Genomic DNA, 16,660 nt, shown 5'->3' with positions numbered 1-16,660 from the left:
GGATCAGAAGTGCAGCAGCTGGGACTCAAACCTGCACTCTGTTATGCGATGTTCACCTTGCAAGAGGCAGCTTAACCCACTGGGCCACAACGCCAGCCCCTAAAATTGAGAATTAAAGTAACAGAGGAAGAATTATTTGTATTATATATACATTTTTATTTTAAAAATATTTTATTTTCTATTTGAAAGGCAGAGAGAGAGAGAGAGAGAGAGAATCTTCCATCCTCTGATTCATTCCCCAAATGCCCACAATGGTCAGGGCTGGGCCAGGAGCCTAAAACTCAATCTGGGTGTCCCACATGGATGGCAGGGACTCCAGTCCTCAAACCAACACCTGCTACCTTCCGGGGTGCCCATTAGCAGGCATATGGATCCAAAGTGGAGGGTCCAGGACTTGATCCGGCTACTCCAACATGAGAAGTGGGTTTTTCAAACACCCATTAACTGCTGTACCAAACACCCACCCCTGTATACACCTTTAGCAGCTGTGAGAGGCAGACACCTAATACAAGAGATAAATAAGTGAGTCTGAGGGAAGAGAACATGCCATTCATTGGGTGGGAGCTCTGGGAGAAACCATGGAAACGCAGATGTAGCCCTATGTTCATGAAACAGACACAAACTAATCATTCTAATAACAGACAGACTTTGATCAATGCTGTCACAATTAGGAATTCCATGTCACTGTGTGTGAATGAAAATCCTACACACATGAAGAAATTTGTCTGTAGGCCCAAACAAATTACAGGTCTGTAGATAATGTAACAGGTGTATGACATGGAACTTTTCATTTGGGGGTCCATTCACATGTGCTATTTTTCACTCTTGTTCCCAGTGGACAAGGGTGGGGTCATTTGGGATTAATTATGAAATAGCTTCCAACTTGGCTTTCTGTACACAGAGATCCTCACTGGTGTTTGTCTTACCTCTGGTGTGGTTCTAGGTTCTGGGGTAGTAAATACACCTGTTCTTCCAGACCCTACATCCAGCATTCTCCTTACTGAGTCCTCTCGGATGCCTCAAAGGTCTCCAAGGCTCAACATAGCAAAACGGAACACGAGGCACTGGTGTAGTGGTGCAGTGCGTTAGGCTACCGCCCACCACACCTGCATCCCATATAGAGAGCAGGTTCCAGCTCAGCTTCCAATCCAGTTCCCTGCTAATGCGCCTGGGAAAGCAGTGGAGGATGATCCAAGTACTTGGGTCTTTGCCACCCATGTGGGAGACCCAGATGGAGTTGCAGGCTGCTGGCTTTGGCCTGGCACGGTACTAGTTGTTACAGCCATCTGGCGAGTGAACCAGCAGACGGATGGAAGATCTCCGTCTTTCCCTCTCTCTGTAACTCTGCTTTTCAGATACAGAGATAAATAAACCTTTTAAAAACTGGAACATCCTTGGGACTGGTGCTATGGCACGGCAAGTAAAGCCGCCGCCTGCAATGCCAGCATCCCATATGAGCACTGGTTCAAGTCCTGGCTGCTCCACTTCTAATCCAGCTCTCTGCTAATATGCATGGGAAAGTGACAGAAGATGGCTCAAGTCCTTGGGCTCCTATACCCACGTGGGAGACCTGGAAGAAGCTCCTGGCTTCAGATAGGCCCACCTCTGGCTGTAGAAGCTATTTGAGGAATGAACCAGCAGATGGAAGACCTCTCTCTCTCTGTGCCTCTGCCTCTCTGTAACTCTGCCTTTCAAATAAATAAATAAATCTTTAAAAAACAAACAAAAAAACAAGACGCCTGGGGCATCCTTCTTCTAGTGTTTCCTGTCTTAGTCGGTGGTGTTGCTGTCCACACAGTTATGCTGTCCACACAGTTATGCAAACCAGAAAGCTGGAGCCAGAACATAGTCTCCCTGAGGGCAGGCACCTGGCCTTTCTAAATTTCTCTTTTTATCTCTAGGGCCCAGAACAGTGCATGGCACAAGAGCGGGTTCTTTGTTTGTTTGTTTTTAGATTCACGGATTTATTTATTTGAAAGGCAGAGAGAGAGAGAGGTTCAAAATGGTCACAGTGGAGGACCTGCTTCCTATCCAAAGGAAAACTACTCAGCAAATAAATATGAATATAGACAATGTTGTCAGCCCAAAGATTTTCATTCTGTTCTGCACTGAAGAGATGCTTTACAAATCAGGGTTTAAAAATGTTTCAAAAACCAGGGTACTTTCACAGGATGGAACTTAACAGCTGCTGGAAGTTAGTTTCATGAACTTGTCCAGTTCAGTGAGAAAAATGTGTGAGAAACAGGATAAGAAATGGTGTCCACAGCATGCACTTGATTATCCCTAAAGGAAAGTATGCATAAAAAACACTGGAAAGAAAAATACCCCAGAACAGCAGCGGTTATGTTTTCCAACCTGGAAGATAAGTGCTTTTTTTTTTTTTTTCAAATACTTTCTAGTTTTCGGCGTTCCAGGTTTCCAGTCTCTAATCCTGTCTCTCAGATGAGCACCGGGACTGTGACCCCCAAAGGAAGGAAGTGCACTGTTTCGGCTGCCGCCTGGATGAACCTCACGCACGTTGCGCTGATGGGAAGACGCCAGGCACAAAAGGCCATGAGGGGTCTGCCTGCACCGCTGAGTGATGTCCAGCCCAGGAAAATCTGCGGACAGAGGGCAGCGGGCAGGGGCGCCAGCAGATTGGGACTGAGTGCTCCGGGAGAGGGGGAAGGGCTTTCCCTCCAACACGGCGGCCTTGGGCCAAGGAGAGACGCAAGTGCGAAAGTGCAGGATGGAGTTCAGAGGCGTGACAGTGGCAAGCTGGTGGGGGAAAGCTGGTCCATGAGATAATCACATTGGAAAAACAAAAAACCAAAAACCACGAATCTCAACCCTGTCTGGTACCACGTGGTGGGGAAAATAGTGTCCTGCATTGAAAAGCTGCCTTGGCCGCAGTGACCCTGAGACTCCTGACTCTGACTCAACGGCAGCTCCTTACGCTGCTGTACCTTGTATGTAACTGACAGTAATGTGGCATCCATGACAACAAATGGTCCAGCAAAGGGGCCCCCTCCCCGTGGAACACACCAGTGCTGCCGCCATTTGCTCATTCATTTCAATATTCCTAATCCATAAAAGTGTCTATGAGTTTATCTTTTTAAAAACGTAGTTATTTATCTGAAAGGCAGAGAGAAAGACAGACATATGGAGAGACGGACAGAGAGACAGAGAGAGCTCCCCTCTGCTGGTTGCTGGTTCACTCCCCAGATACCGGCAGTGGCTGAGATTGGGTTGGGTCTAAAGCCAAGAGCTGGATGCCAGGAACTCAATCCAGGTCTCCCAGATGAATGGGGGAGAATCCAATTACCCGAGTCAACACTGCTGTCTCCCAGGGTCTGCATCAGCAGGAACACACACAGACACACACACACACGCACACACACAGACACACACACACATTTCAATCACTGGTTCATTTTCCAAATGTCTGCAATAAGTGGGGTTGCTCTAGGCTAAAACCAGGAGCCAGGATCTGCATCTGGGTCTCCCACATAAGTGGCAGCTGCCCAAGCACTTGGGCCATCTTCTGCTGCCTTCCTAGACACATTAGCAGGAAGTTGGAGCAGAAGTAGAGTAGCCGGGACTTGAACTGGCCCTCTTATATGGGATGCAGGCATCTTAAGCAGTTGGCTTAATCTTCTGTCCCATATGCCAGTCCCAAAATAAAATTTTCATGTATTAATTTTTGTATCTGAGAATCATTATTTTATATTTAAAAATAATTATTAGGGGGCCTGGTGTTGTGGTGCATCAAGTTAAGCCACCACCTGCAATGCTGGCATCCTACATGAGTGCCAGTTCAAGGGCTGGTTGCTCCCCTCTGATCTAGCTCCCTGTTAATGCACCTAGGAAGGCAGCGAATGATGGCCCAGCTACACAGGAGACCCTAATGGAGTTCCGGGCTCCTGGCTTCAGCCTGGCCCAGCCCTGACTGTTCTGGCCATTTGGGGAATGGCCTCTCTTTCTATCACTCTCCCCTTCAAATAAATAAATCTTTTTTTAAAAGAATGCAAAAGTGATTATAGGATACCCATTTCATGGAATACAACAAACCAGTAACGACAAGTTATTGCTGCATGAACAGCACTGGTGAATGTCATAAACATAACACTGCATGGAGGGCTTCAGACCCCAAAGAAATGCCTCATATCTGATACTTCTATGTAATGTTCAAAAATAAGAAATGAGGTGGCCGGCGCTGCGGCTCACTAGGCTAATCCTCTGCCTTGAGGCGCCGGCACACCGGGTTCTAGTCCCGGTCGGGGCACCAGATTCTGTCCCGGTTGCCCCTCTTCCAGGCCAGCTCTCTGCTATGGCCAGGGAGTGCAGTGGAGGATGGCCCAGGTGCTTGGGCCCTGCACCCCATGGGAGACCAGGAGAAGCACCTGGCTCCTGCCATCGGATCAGCGCGATGCGCCAGCCGCGGCGGCCATTGGAGGGTGAACCAACGGCAAAAGGAAGACCTTTCTCTCTGTCTCTCTCTCCCTCTCTCACTGTCCACTCTGCCTGTCAAAAAATAAATAAATAAATAAATAATTAAAAAAAAATAAGAAATGAGTGGCCGGTGTTATGGCACAGAAGGTTAAGTTGCTGCTTGCAATGCTGGCAACCCGTACGAACGTGGTTTGAGTCCTGGCTGTTCTACGTCTGAGCAGCTTCCTGCTGCTGTCCCCAAGTGCTCGGACCCACGTAGGAGCCAGGGGTGCAGTACCAGCCTCCTGGCTTCTGCCTGGCCGAGCCCTAGCTGCTGTAAAAGAAATAGCGTTAACCTTTGGAGGGGAGGGCGTCTGGGACAGATCTTTTCCGGTGCTGAATCAAAGAATGAGAAATAAGCTAGGAGACAAGAGGCGATTCTGAACGCAGGAGGCACGGGCAGGTGGCACGGGAGGGAAGGGACCCTTTTCTAGGGCTTGTATTTGTGGGACCCCGGGCCCTTCTCTATGAGGACCTGGGGAATGGGAAAGGTCACACACACACCTTTGGGTTTGCTGACACGAGCTTTGTGAAACAAAGCAATCCTATCAACAAGACTGCAGGGGACAAGGGTTGCCACTTCCCTGCTGAGGCCGCCTCTGACCTCCACAGCCCCTGGGGCTGTCAGCCTGGTGTCCAGGACTCGCCCCGCCCCTTGCTGACCCCAGGAGGCAGGAAGCCCACGCTCTCCGGGCGTGCACCTGGCAGTAGGCACAGGCAAGCCAGCGCCGGGGAGCTGAGGCTGGACAGGGAGAAGCCAGGCGGCTGTTTGTGAATGAGTCAGCGCGTGGACACTTGTCACCACGCCCAGAGACTGAGGCAAAGGAGCAAGACGGGCAGCCATGCCTAGGACTTTCGGCTCAGAGTTCCAGGGCAGTGCAACCCCCTTCTGCCCACCCACGCACAGTCCCCCCATCTGACATAACCACACCGCTCGGCCGGGCCCCTCCTGCCGCCCAGAGGCCGGGCGCTCTCCGCTCTGCTGCTTTGGAAGGAGGACAGGTGTCTCACCTGTCCTGTCTAACCTGCCCGGCACCTTGTCCACGTGCTCGGGGTGACTGAAACTCTCTTCCTCTTTCAGTGGGAGCTGGAGGCAGAGCGGGGTGGGAAGAAAGAACAGTCACCTCGCTGCACCCTGGCTGTGGGCGGGGCTTACCAACATCCGGGAATTTAGGGAACCTGCAAGGGTCCTGGCCTGCGGGAGGAGAAGGGGGTGGGGGTGGCGAAGCTGCAGCCCCCCGCCCCCTCGCAGGTGGGGAGCCAAGGCCTCAGTGCACCAGTCTCGCCCTCCCCTGTATTGTGCAGCCCCCAGCCCCGACTGTGGGTGTGTACAGTGGGAGAAGACAGATTCTTTCTCCTGCACGTCAGGGTGTCTTGGGGACAAGGTGTTCAGGCCTGGAGGAGCCAGAAGCAAATACCAAGGTTCCGGCGGGACAGCAAGCCAGCTCGGAGGAGGCCCACCCTGGGCCGGCGCTCCTGACTGCCCACTCTTGGGTTAAATTTCCAAGTCCTGCCTTGAGGGAGCCCCACCTCCCTGGGTTAATCCCTCTCAGAGTCAGGTGGTGTCAGAAAGCAGGATCTGGAGTTCTCCCAGCCTACCAGCTGTGTGTTCACCAGCTCTACTTGAAACCCAAACCAGTGAGGTCACACGGGGCTCCCCCTCCCTCTTTGTCCTCTAAGCCGTGGCAAACAGGTGCTTCTTCTCACACTCAGCCTATGCAGGGTCCAGCCAGATGTCACTCCTTGCTGATTGAGTGGATAGTGACGTCTTATTTATTTCAGTACCAGCTCAGAGGGCTAAGGGGTGGGCAGATGGGGCAGCAGGCAGACAGTCCCCAGGTGAAAATGAATGCTGGTGTCCGGCCATGGCTTGCTGTACTGGTGGTTGCTGGGCTATTTCTGCACATACCTACCTTGCACTTGAGCTCAGCCTGTGTCGCTGCTCGAAAGTCTGGTTCACCTGGTCTAACCTTGTGGCGCCCCCTTAGCCTGATCGTAGCCCACCCGGGCTGTCTTAAGTCAGTGTCTGCATCCCGGGTCCTCTTACAATATCCTACATTGCAACCACAGTGGGGCACTGCTTCCCTCCAATCGTGACCCTGGCCCCATACATTTGCTAGGCTGTTCTGTTCTCCTGAAATACCATGCCCTGTGTCTCCTCCTCTGCCCATAAAATCATTTAGGGCTCAGAGCAGTGATTACATCCTTCATAAAAATCCATCTGCTTAAAGAGAGCACCCTCTCCTCAGATCACCCAAAGTGGGAGCTACGGGTTAGTTTGGGTTGGAGTCACAGCTCCAGCTCTTGACTCCAGCTTCCTGCCAACACGGGCCCCTTGGGAGGCAGTGGTGACGGCCCCAGTAATTGGGTTTCTGCTGCGTAGGTGGGAGACCTAAGCTCAGTCCTGGCCATTGTAGGTATCTGGGAGTGAACCAGCAGGTGGCTCTCTGCTTCTCATCTTTCAAATAAACAATGAGTAAACACACCCAAAGCATTTTAAAATATTTTTAAAAGATTTATTTTATTTAGCTGAAAGGCAGAGTGACAGAAAGACACACACACATACACACACACACACAGAGATCTTATATCTGTTGGTTCACTCCCCAAATAGTTGCAATGGCCAAGGCTGGTCCAGGCTGAAGCCAGGAGTCAGGAACTCCATCTTGGTCTCCCATGTGGGTGCAGGGATCCAAGCACTTGGGCCATGATCCACTCCCTTCCTAGGCACGTGAGCAGGGAGCTGGGTTGGAAGTGGAACAGCCAGGACTTGAACCAGTGCTCCAGTATGGAATGTTGGCATTGCAAAGTGGTAGCTTAACCTTCTACACCACAACACCATCCGTGCAAAGCACTTTATTCATACAGTACTTTCTTTATAGCTTCATAGTGTGCCTTAGAACGGAGCCTTACCCATCACACCTAGCATATACCTGGCACAAAATAAGTTCTCAATACATCTTTATGGAAACGAATTGAGCCCCGAGGCTTAATGAGGTTACTGGATCATAAAGAGACAATGGCACTGAAGCAGCAGAATTGTGTTCGTCTTTCCTGCCCTGAACATGTCCACTGCCCTCTTTCCTTCTCCCTCCTTATCCCCGCTCAATATTTGCAACATCCTAAATAGGCCTTTCCCACACTATAGCAGCCCTCAGGTGCAAATCTGAGACAGAAAGGCTGTCTTCTAATTTCCTGCATTGTAAAAGGAGATATTAAGTGCTCCTGCTGGCTGGAATAACCTGCAAACTCTTTAGCTCAGTAGCACTGCCCAAGGATCTGTGTACACCCAGGTTTCTGCTGGAGTCTGTGAACAGACAAGTTGTCAAGTGTTGGGGAGGGGCCAACATTGTGCCACCGCCTGCAACGCCGGCATCCCTCATGGCCACCGGTTCGAGTCATGGCTGCTCCACTTCCGATCCCGCTCCCTGCTAATGCATCCGGGCAGGCACCAAGTGCTTGGACCCTTGCTACCCATGTAGGAGACCCTGGTGGAGTTCCTGGCTCCTGACTTTGTCCTGGCCCAGCCGTGGCCATTGTAGCCATTTAGGGAGCTGGGCCAGGCTGAAGTTAGAAGCCAGGAGCTCGAGTGGGGGTCTCCCACGTGGGTGGCTGGGACCAACTGCCTCCCTGGGTGCATATCAGGAGGAAGCTGGGATAGGGAGCGGCTTCACCGCTACGGCCGTGCCCTGCTGTGAGTGAAGTCTGGCAAAGGCCTTGGCGGGCAGTGAGGGCAGAGAGGGTAGCCGGGGCAGCCAAGGGGAAATGAAGTGCAGGCCTGCACAGAGGGAGGTTATCTGGGCTACAGGCATGTTTGTTCTCGAGGCAGAGATAGGGTGGGGCCCTAAGAGGAATGCCTTGAAATCCTCACGAGGCTAAAGCTAAGGCAGCTGGTGGCCAGGCGGCACGTCCAGCAAGTTAGTGACCACACCTGCAGATCCCGGCCACCAGGCAGGAAACTAGTGGCAGCCCAAGACCGGGGTTCTGAGGGACCTGGAAGAAGCCGGGGAGTCAGCTCTCAGCTCTGCTCCCCAATTCCGGCCTCTCCCTAGCTGTGACGCTGCAAGACCTTCCTACTATGTGGCCCACAGTTGAACGGCTGGGCCTTTGAACTAGGACCTGAGAAATGCAAGGGAAGCTGCCGATCCAACAGACATTGGGACAGGGCCGAGCCGGAGCTCTCTGCGGGAGAACCGCTGAAGGCGGCGCACGGAAGGGCTCTGGTCTCCATGTTTGGTTTGGCAACCCCACACTCAGTTCCTCCTTTCCTCCCTCTTCCTAACCCAGCCTCACCTTGGGGGCGGAGGGGACTCCCCAGACTTCCCGCCCCGCCCCACCCCAGCCCTCCTCAGGCCCTCACAAGATCCCCCCTTCTCCTGGGCCCCCCTGCACCCTCCCACCCTCCCCCGCAGCAAAGCACGCGCGGCTGAAGCAGGAAGCGCAGTGAATGGGACACCGCCAGTCACAGCTTATGGACAACTGAACACGCCCCGGGCACCCAGCTCAGAGCCTTAATCCCTAGTGTTGTGTGTGTGTGTGTGTGTTTTTTTTTTTCCAAACAGCAGTCCTACAGAGGTGATTGTTTACTTCCTTTTACAGGTGGAGACACGGAGGCACATTAGGTAATCTGCGCAAGCCCACCCCCGCCCCGCCCCGCCCCGCCCCGCCCGTCGGTCTCCCTCCCACCGCAGCGGTTTGGCCAGCTCTGCTGGGGCCGTGCGACCTTGGCCACTGAGGGGCCCAGTCCCCTCTTCGGGGCCCCCGGAGCCGCGCAGGCCGGCCGGGAGCCCGCAGGTGCAGCGCCCGGGGGCGGGTCGGAGAGGGGGCGTGGCCGGACAGGGGCGTACCCGGGGGCGTGTCGCTGAGGGGGCTCACCCGGGGGCGTGGCCGGAAGCCTCAAAGTGCCCGGGCGGCGGGGCGAGCCGCAGAGAGCCGCTCGGCCGGGCCCCCGCGTTGTCACCATGTCCCTGGCGGCCTCGGCGGGCCGGGGCCCGGGGGCCTTGTGGTCCCCGACCCACGTGCAGGTCACGGTGCTACAGGCACGAGGTCTGCGGGCCAAGGGCCCCGGGGGCACTAGCGACGCGTACGCGGTGATCCAGGTGGGCAAGGAGAAGTACGCCACGTCGGTGTCCGAGCGCAGCCTGGGCGCGCCCGTGTGGCGCGAGGAGGCCACCTTCGAGCTGCCGCCGCTGCTGGCTTCCGGAGCGGCGCCCGCGGCCGCCGCCACCCTGCAGCTCACCGTGCTGCACCGCGCGCTGCTCGGCCTCGACAAGTTCCTGGGCCGCGCCGAGGTGGACCTGCGGGAGCTGCACCGGGACCAGGGCCGCCGCAAGACGCAGTGAGTGCGGGCCTGGCGGGGGAGCTTACCGAGCGGACCCTTGGCCCGCTTCGGCCGATCGTTGGATTCTCGCCTCTTCCAGTCCCGTGCGGCTGTCCCGCCCTGGCGCCCCCAGTCCGGGGGCCCCGGTGAGAGCAGGGCCGGCGCGCCCGGCCCACGGTAGCACCAAGGCAGCCTTCGATGAGACGAAACTGTGGGGGCAGACGCGGACTCGCGCTGGCCCACGGGGAAGACCTCCTGAGCGGCGGGGGCCAGGACCCCCGGCCCTAGAATCGAATCCAGAGTGGGCCGGGCGGGGAATGGGGAATGCACCCCGGCTTGGCGGATCCCACGCCCACTCCGCACCTGCCCAGGGAGCTGTTGTGCAGGGTTTGGCCCCGCAGCTGGAAGGCTACAACAATTTGCTCTTTGCCCTGGGATTCCCAAGAGATGGGTGGCTCCCAGGCCCGCCCCGGCTGATTAGAAGCCAGCTTTGCTTCTCACTGGAGTTTGTCGAGTTCTTCTTTGTGGGCCTGTTGGTGGATGGCTGCTCCCCTGTGTGGGGCAGCAGGTTCTGTCCGGGTCAGGGAAACCTGGAGAAAACCCCCATACACTCCAAGACGTTACCGGTGAACTTGATCTCTTTTCCAGGTGTTTGGAAGGGCAGTGCTTAACCGAATGGAACTTTTGGTTTTGTCCTGAGACCAGGCCCAGCCTTGATTAGATTCACTTCCGCCCGCTACCTCCCCCGACTCTGACTGTGCAAGCGCGTTGCTACTCGAACCCTAGGGTTTAGGAAGCTCCTGATTCCCTGAGCGTAGTTTAGATCTTCAGAGAGAGTTCTGGTTTTCCCACATGGGGGAGGCAGGAGACGCCGGAGGGTGTAGCTGCCCGGCTGCCTTCACTGTCGGCTGGCTGGGGTCGCAGTCCCGGATTCGCTCTTCTGAGTAGGGAATTCTGGGCTTCAGTCAGATAGCCAGCCTTGGCGTGAGTGTGGATGGAGCACCTTGCAGGCCATAAGGTGAGCAGCGCCTCGCCAAGGAAGGGCCCGAGCGATGGCAGCTCTCCATCCCGCCGGGGCCTTGGGTTGTTGGCTGTTGGCCAAACTTGGTCTTGCCCCATCCCGGGGTGTGTGGCTATGCACTTCCGTGTCTGCTGTGTCTCAGGGGAGTGCTGTGTGCCCTTGAGACGCAGGTGGATGTGGAGGGGGACTCTGGAGTCTCATGTCCGGTGTCCACTGTGGCTCTGACTCATTGTGTGGGGTTGCTCCATCTCGAGACACCCAAGTTTCCCTGTTTCTCAATGGGGCAGGGTTGCCACACGTAATTGATGTTTGCAGGCTGCATGGGCTCCTAGGGTCATGGGGGCTGGGCGTGGATTCAGAAGGCTCTGTGGCTGCTTGGTGAGAGGTGAAACCCCCTGCAAGCTCTTTGTCAGGGAGGGCTCAGTCTGCATCTGCGTGTCCCTCACCTTCTCCAGTGGGACCCTGAGGCTAGACGGTTATTGCTGGCTTGCCCGGGAGCCGATCGCCGCTCCAGCACTCCCACCTTGTAGAAGGGTGCTTAGCTGATGTTTCCTTGTAGCTGGAGCAAGGCTCCTTGGGTCCTCCGGGTAGACTTAACGGCTGGCTCCCCACCTTGCTCCCTGGGACTTGCCAAGGTGTGGGGTTGAGAGGGAGCGCCCAGTTAGACAGAGCCTGTGGGGTGTCCTGCCGTATCCCCGGGACAGCTCAGACTGAGACTGAGACAGCCCTGAGAAGCAGAAGTTTCCATGAAAGACACGGGCTGGGCTGGGCAAGTCACTGAAACTAGTTGTTAATGGTTTCACTCCCCTCTTAGATCTTATAAAAAACCAGAAACAAAACAAGCTAAAATCTTGGTGTGTAGATCATGTGCCTGTCTTTTTTTTTTTTTTAATATTTATTTATTTATTTGAAAGTCAGAGTTATGCTGAGAGAGAGAGAGAGAGAGAGAGAGAGGCCTTCCATCTGATGGTTCACTCCCCAATTGGCCGCAGTGGCTGGAGCTGCGCCAATCCGAAGCCAGGAGCCAGGAGCTTCTTCCAGGTCTCCCACGTGGGTGCAGGGGCCCAAGGACTTGGGCCATCTTCTACTGCTTTCCTAGGCCACAGCAGAGAGCTGGATGGGAAGTGGGGCAGCCGGGACTAGAACTGGCGCCCATATGGAATGCCGGTGCTTCAGGCCAGGGCGTTAACCCACTGCACCACAGCGCGGCCCCATGCCTGTGTCTCAATCTCTAGGGAAGAAGAGTTGCTGTCACAGAACGTGACTTCCCTGTGATCCACAGGCTGGAACGCCAGGCAGGAAGGGCCTCCTGCACTGAGAGCGCCTCTTGTTTTCTCCCAAGCTCCCACCTACTGTATTTACTTGGAGCCATGAGAATGTACTTTTTATCAAGACTCAGGACTCCCCGACTTCAGTTTTAGTGTGATGACACACACCTTTCAAACACCATCGGGAAGAGGGTGTGGCCCTTCTGTATAGGGAAAGAGGAAATGAATTGGTACCGGGGCTTACACATCTGTTCCAGCCCTGGGGTTTCAGTGGGCCTTGGTTAAATGAGAATGAGTTGGTACCGTGATCACAAACAGACGAGGGAGAACCAGTGACCCACCGACACCTTTGTTGGATCCCAAGAGCAACACACTGGGGAACTGGGCTCTTCAGGACAGATTAAAGTATGTGTCCAGCCTGGTTGACGGGAAGGCTAATTGTAACTGAATATGGTGACACTTAATATGGTGACAGTCCTGGTGGAGAGACTGAGGGAGGGAGGGAGGGTCATTTTCTTGCAGCTAGTGAATTCAGGTACATACGACAGGGTTCGCATGTCATCAGCAGGTTAGGTATTTTGGAGAGCTGTAATTGTAAGCGGAGGCTGGGATATATTGATGGAAAGCCGAGTCAGGAAAATGTAAGGGCTTTGTTTGTCTTGGAGAGTTACTCTTGCTGAGCACTGACTTCTGTGACTGGAACAGTCTAGCTCACAGACTGTCAGCAAGCGGCGTTCACCTGCTGGCTGCCTCAGCACACTTGGGTTTCTTCTGTTGGTAGCGAGCTGGAAAATCTGAGCGATGTTGTGACGGTGCAGTGTTTTCTTTCTTGGAGTTTCCCTTCGAGATAACACTGGGCCTTATTGGAAACCCTGCCGCATCTCCCGGAGACACAGTCCCCTCCCACGCCAGCGTGGGAGACGCACGGCTCAGGGCTCGAGACGGGCTGCTCTGGAATAAACAGCCTTGACCTGCTTAGAGCAACAGAGCGAAATGAGTAAACCCGGGAGTGACGTCAGAGCCGCTCAGGTGGCGGGCAAGAGGCGCCGTGGTTTTGGATGACATTAATTATGATTTCCTTTGTCAAGCAGTTAGCATGGAGAAAGCCTGCTTTCCCCCTTCTCGTCCCTCAAGTTCGTGCCTTCTTTTAGTAAACTTTTTTTTTCTAAAGATTTATTTTATTTATTTGAAAGACAGTTACAGAGAGAAAGGTAGAGTCAGAGAGAGAGGCCTTCCATTCTGCTGGTTCACTTCCCAAATGACCACAAAGGCCAGAGCTGAGCTGATCAGGAGCCAGGAGCTCCTTCCGGGTCTCCCATGCAGGTACAGGGGCCCAAGGACTTGAGCCATCTTCTACTGCTTTCCCAGGCCATAGCAGAGAGCTGGATCGGAAGAGGAGCAGCCGGAACTCAAACCGGCACCGATATGGGATACCGGCACTGCAGAATGGGGCTTTAACCCACTGTGCCACAGCACCAGCCCCTTAGTATGTGTTTCTTAGCACCTCCTCTGTGCCAGGTGCTGGCCATTCAGCGTACGCAATGGCGAACAGGACAGGCCTGAGCCCTGCTTTCAGGAAGCTCAGAGCCTTGGGGGGTGGGGGCCGTGTGAAACCAGCACAGAAATAAATAACCATTTATCGTGCTGAGTACTGTGGAGCAAGAAAACAGGGCATCACAAAAGCAAAGAGTAGGAAGGACGCGATTAGAAGAAAGAGATTGCGGATAGCCCTCCCAAGGCAGAGAGCCGAGGAAGGCAGAGGAATCTCTTTGGTACAGAGCAGAGGGACACAACCGGATGGAGCAGGAGCAGCCTGTGCAAAGGCCCTGTGGTAGCCACCCTGTGTACAATGAGGCCTAACAGGAAGTTGTGTTTTTATTTCAGAGGAATAGTAAGTCACCAAGTGTTAAAAGCCCAGGAGAGGCGTGATCCGATTTGTTTGTCAAAGACGACTGTGATCATTGGGGTGGAGAACAGATTGGAACCCGGCCTCGCCTGGGATCAGACCAACTGAGCGCTGTCTTGGTAGTCCTGGAGGCGGACGTGATGGCTGGGGAGAGGGAAAGGCTTGGGTAGGTTTCAGAGAGAAATTTGGAGGTTCACTGTGATGGATTGGATGATGGACAGGAAGTGACCAATGAAATAAGAAAGCCTGGTGTTGACAGTGAACCAGGAAACGCAGCTGCTTTGTTCCCCAGCGGTCACCGTGAGACCAGGGTGAGGTCACCATTACACAGGCAGGCTGGGCAGTGGCACCCGTGTTGGCCAATGACTAGGAAACACGGCTGAGACAGGGTGTGCCTGTAAGTGGCTTCAAGGACGTATGTTTCAATACAGGCCGGCCTTTGTTTTGTTGTAATGGCATGGCTGACATAATTTCACGTAGGGGTTTTAGCACAGTTGATGAAGTCACAGGACTAAGAAAAGGAAAACAAGTAATAGACTAAGATGCGCACATCTCGTAACTTTTCAGGCCCCGGTATTGTGGTGCAGTGCGTAAAGCTGCCTCCTGCAGTGCTGGCACCCCTGTGGGCAGCGGTTCAAGTTCGGCTGCTCCACTTCCCATCCAGCTCCCTGCTAACGCACCTGGGAAAGCAGCAGAAGATGGCCCTAGTGTTTGGGCCCCTGCACTCACTTGGGAGGCCGGATGAAGCTCCTGGCTTTGGCCTGGCCCAGCCCTGGCCATTGCAGTCACTTGGGGGAATAAACCAGTACATGGAAGATCTGTCTCTCTTCCTCCTCTCTCTGTCACTCTGATTTTCAAATAAGTAAAATAAATATATTTTTTTTAATTTCATTTTGGTCCAAAAAATTCTGAAATCCATGCAATGAGCAATCTTCAAAGGGCTCATGGAAAATATATATTGTGGAGCCAGCGCTGTGGCGCAGCAGGTTAAAGCCCCGGCCTGTGGCTCCAGCATCCTATATAAGTGCCTGTTCGAGTCCCAGCTGTTCTACTTCCAGTCCAGCTCCCTGATGATTTGCCTGGGAAAGCAGTGGAAGGTGGTCCAAATCTTTGGGCCCCTGCACCCACATGGGAGACCCGGAAGAAGCTCCTGGCTCCTGGCTCCTGGCTTTGGATCGGCCCAGCTCTGGATTTTGTGGCCACTTGAGGAGTGAACCAGCAGATAGAAGACTCTCTCTCTCTTCTTTCTCTTTCTCTGTCACTACCTCTCTCTGTAACTCTGTCTTTCAAATAAATAAAATAGATTTTTTAAAAAAGAATGTGTATATTGTGGGAAAAAAAAAACAAACTGAGATTTCAAAACTTTTTTACAGCCAAATGAACTTACCTTTTAATTCCACCTTTCCCTGAACTTTTCTTGAGTCATCTTTGAATAACCTTAGGAAAGCCAAGCCCTTGGATGCAAACCACAGCTGTGGAGGTGAGCGAGCCATTTGAATGTTTTTCACACTCCATACTGGAGTGCAGATGGAGTCTCGGCAACTCCGTTTCCAATCCAGCTCCTTGCTACTGTGCCTGGGAAGGCAGCTGATGGTGGCTCAAGTGCTTGGGCCCCTGCACCCGTGTGGGAGACCTGGAAGAGGCTCCTGGCTTCTGGCTTCGGAACAGTTCAGCTCTGGCCTTTGCAGCCATTTAGGGAGTGAACCAGTGGATGGAAGACCTCTCTCTCACTCTGGCTCTCTCTCTGTAACTCTTTCAAATAAGGACCGGGCGCCTCAAGCAAAGGGCAACAGTGCCTGGCGGGGCCTGGGGGGGTGTGTTTCTCCAGGGGTGTCGCCACTTACAGCACCAGTCCCGTGGGGTTTCCCAAGGGAAAGCCCCTTGAGTTTTTAGTTTTGTTTTTTTGCTACTCATTTGCTATTAAAACAGGATTTAAAAAGGCTTTCCGTATGCGTTTCTTTTTTCTCCTCCTCTGGACTGACTGTGATCACAAGATAAATCGCAGATGGTCTGCTCCTCGCCAGAGCCCCATCCCAAGGGCTGTGTGATGGCCGAGGAGCGGACTGCGTGTTCTTTGATGTTAGTTGTGCTGAAGTTTCTTAGCTCCCTTTTGGACTGACCAACTGACCAAGGCGTGATGAACCAAACGATTGTCTTTTTTTTTCTCCCTCTTTTTTTTTTTTTTTTAAAGAGACATTTCTTTGAAAGGAACAGTTAGAGAGGGAGAGGGAAGGAGGTGGGGAGAGACAGAGACATCCATTGTTCACCCCCAAAATGGCAACAGCCAGGGCTGGGCCAGGCCAAAGCCAGGAGCTGGGAACTCCATCCCGGTCTCCCACATGGGTGCAGGGGCCCAAGCTCTTCAGGCCCATTAGTGGGGAGCTGGATCAGAAGCAGAGCAGCTGGGATTCAAACCAGTGCTGTTATGGGGTGCAGGCAACACAGGCGGTGGTTTAACCTGCTGCACCCCAATGTGGGCCGTTCTCATTTCATTTTTAAAATTTCTACGTGAGGACCCCACGGCTGCCCTTAGAAACTGTTCTATGGCAGATCACGTACAATGCTTCAGTGGCGTGTACGCTTGGGCAAGAGGTGGACACCAGGTCCCATGATAGAGTATTAACATTTGTGGCTTTTTTAGGGAAGGCCAAGCTTTATGAAGAACTCGTGAATAG

At 53.6% G+C, this 16,660-nt stretch overlaps 1 protein-coding gene across 2 annotated transcripts in view; it reads left to right on the top strand.

Annotated features, from left to right (window-relative positions):
* The first annotated feature begins 9,338 nt into the window (after window positions 1-9,338).
* Window positions 9,339-16,660, top strand: part of RAB11FIP1 (RAB11 family interacting protein 1) — a 30,258-nt gene continuing 22,936 nt past the window's right edge. Inside the window, exon 1 of one of the 2 annotated variants that reach the window (XM_051832365.3) lies at window positions 9,339-9,808. In XM_051832365.3, the coding sequence (XP_051688325.3) occupies window positions 9,432-9,808 (377 nt within the window). In that variant the 5' untranslated portion in view covers window positions 9,339-9,431. The remainder of the gene's footprint in view (window positions 9,809-16,660) is intronic. The other variant, XM_051832366.3, reaches the window with a different exon arrangement.

The sequence above is a fragment of the Oryctolagus cuniculus genome, chromosome 2 (assembly GCF_051225735.1).
Source record: "Oryctolagus cuniculus isolate XC-2025 breed Fujian yellow rabbit chromosome 2, ASM5122573v1, whole genome shotgun sequence".
Taxonomy (NCBI): domain Eukaryota; kingdom Metazoa; phylum Chordata; class Mammalia; order Lagomorpha; family Leporidae; genus Oryctolagus; species Oryctolagus cuniculus.
The sequence above is the reverse complement of the archived record's forward strand: the minus strand, read 5'-3'. Positions and strand labels throughout refer to the sequence as shown.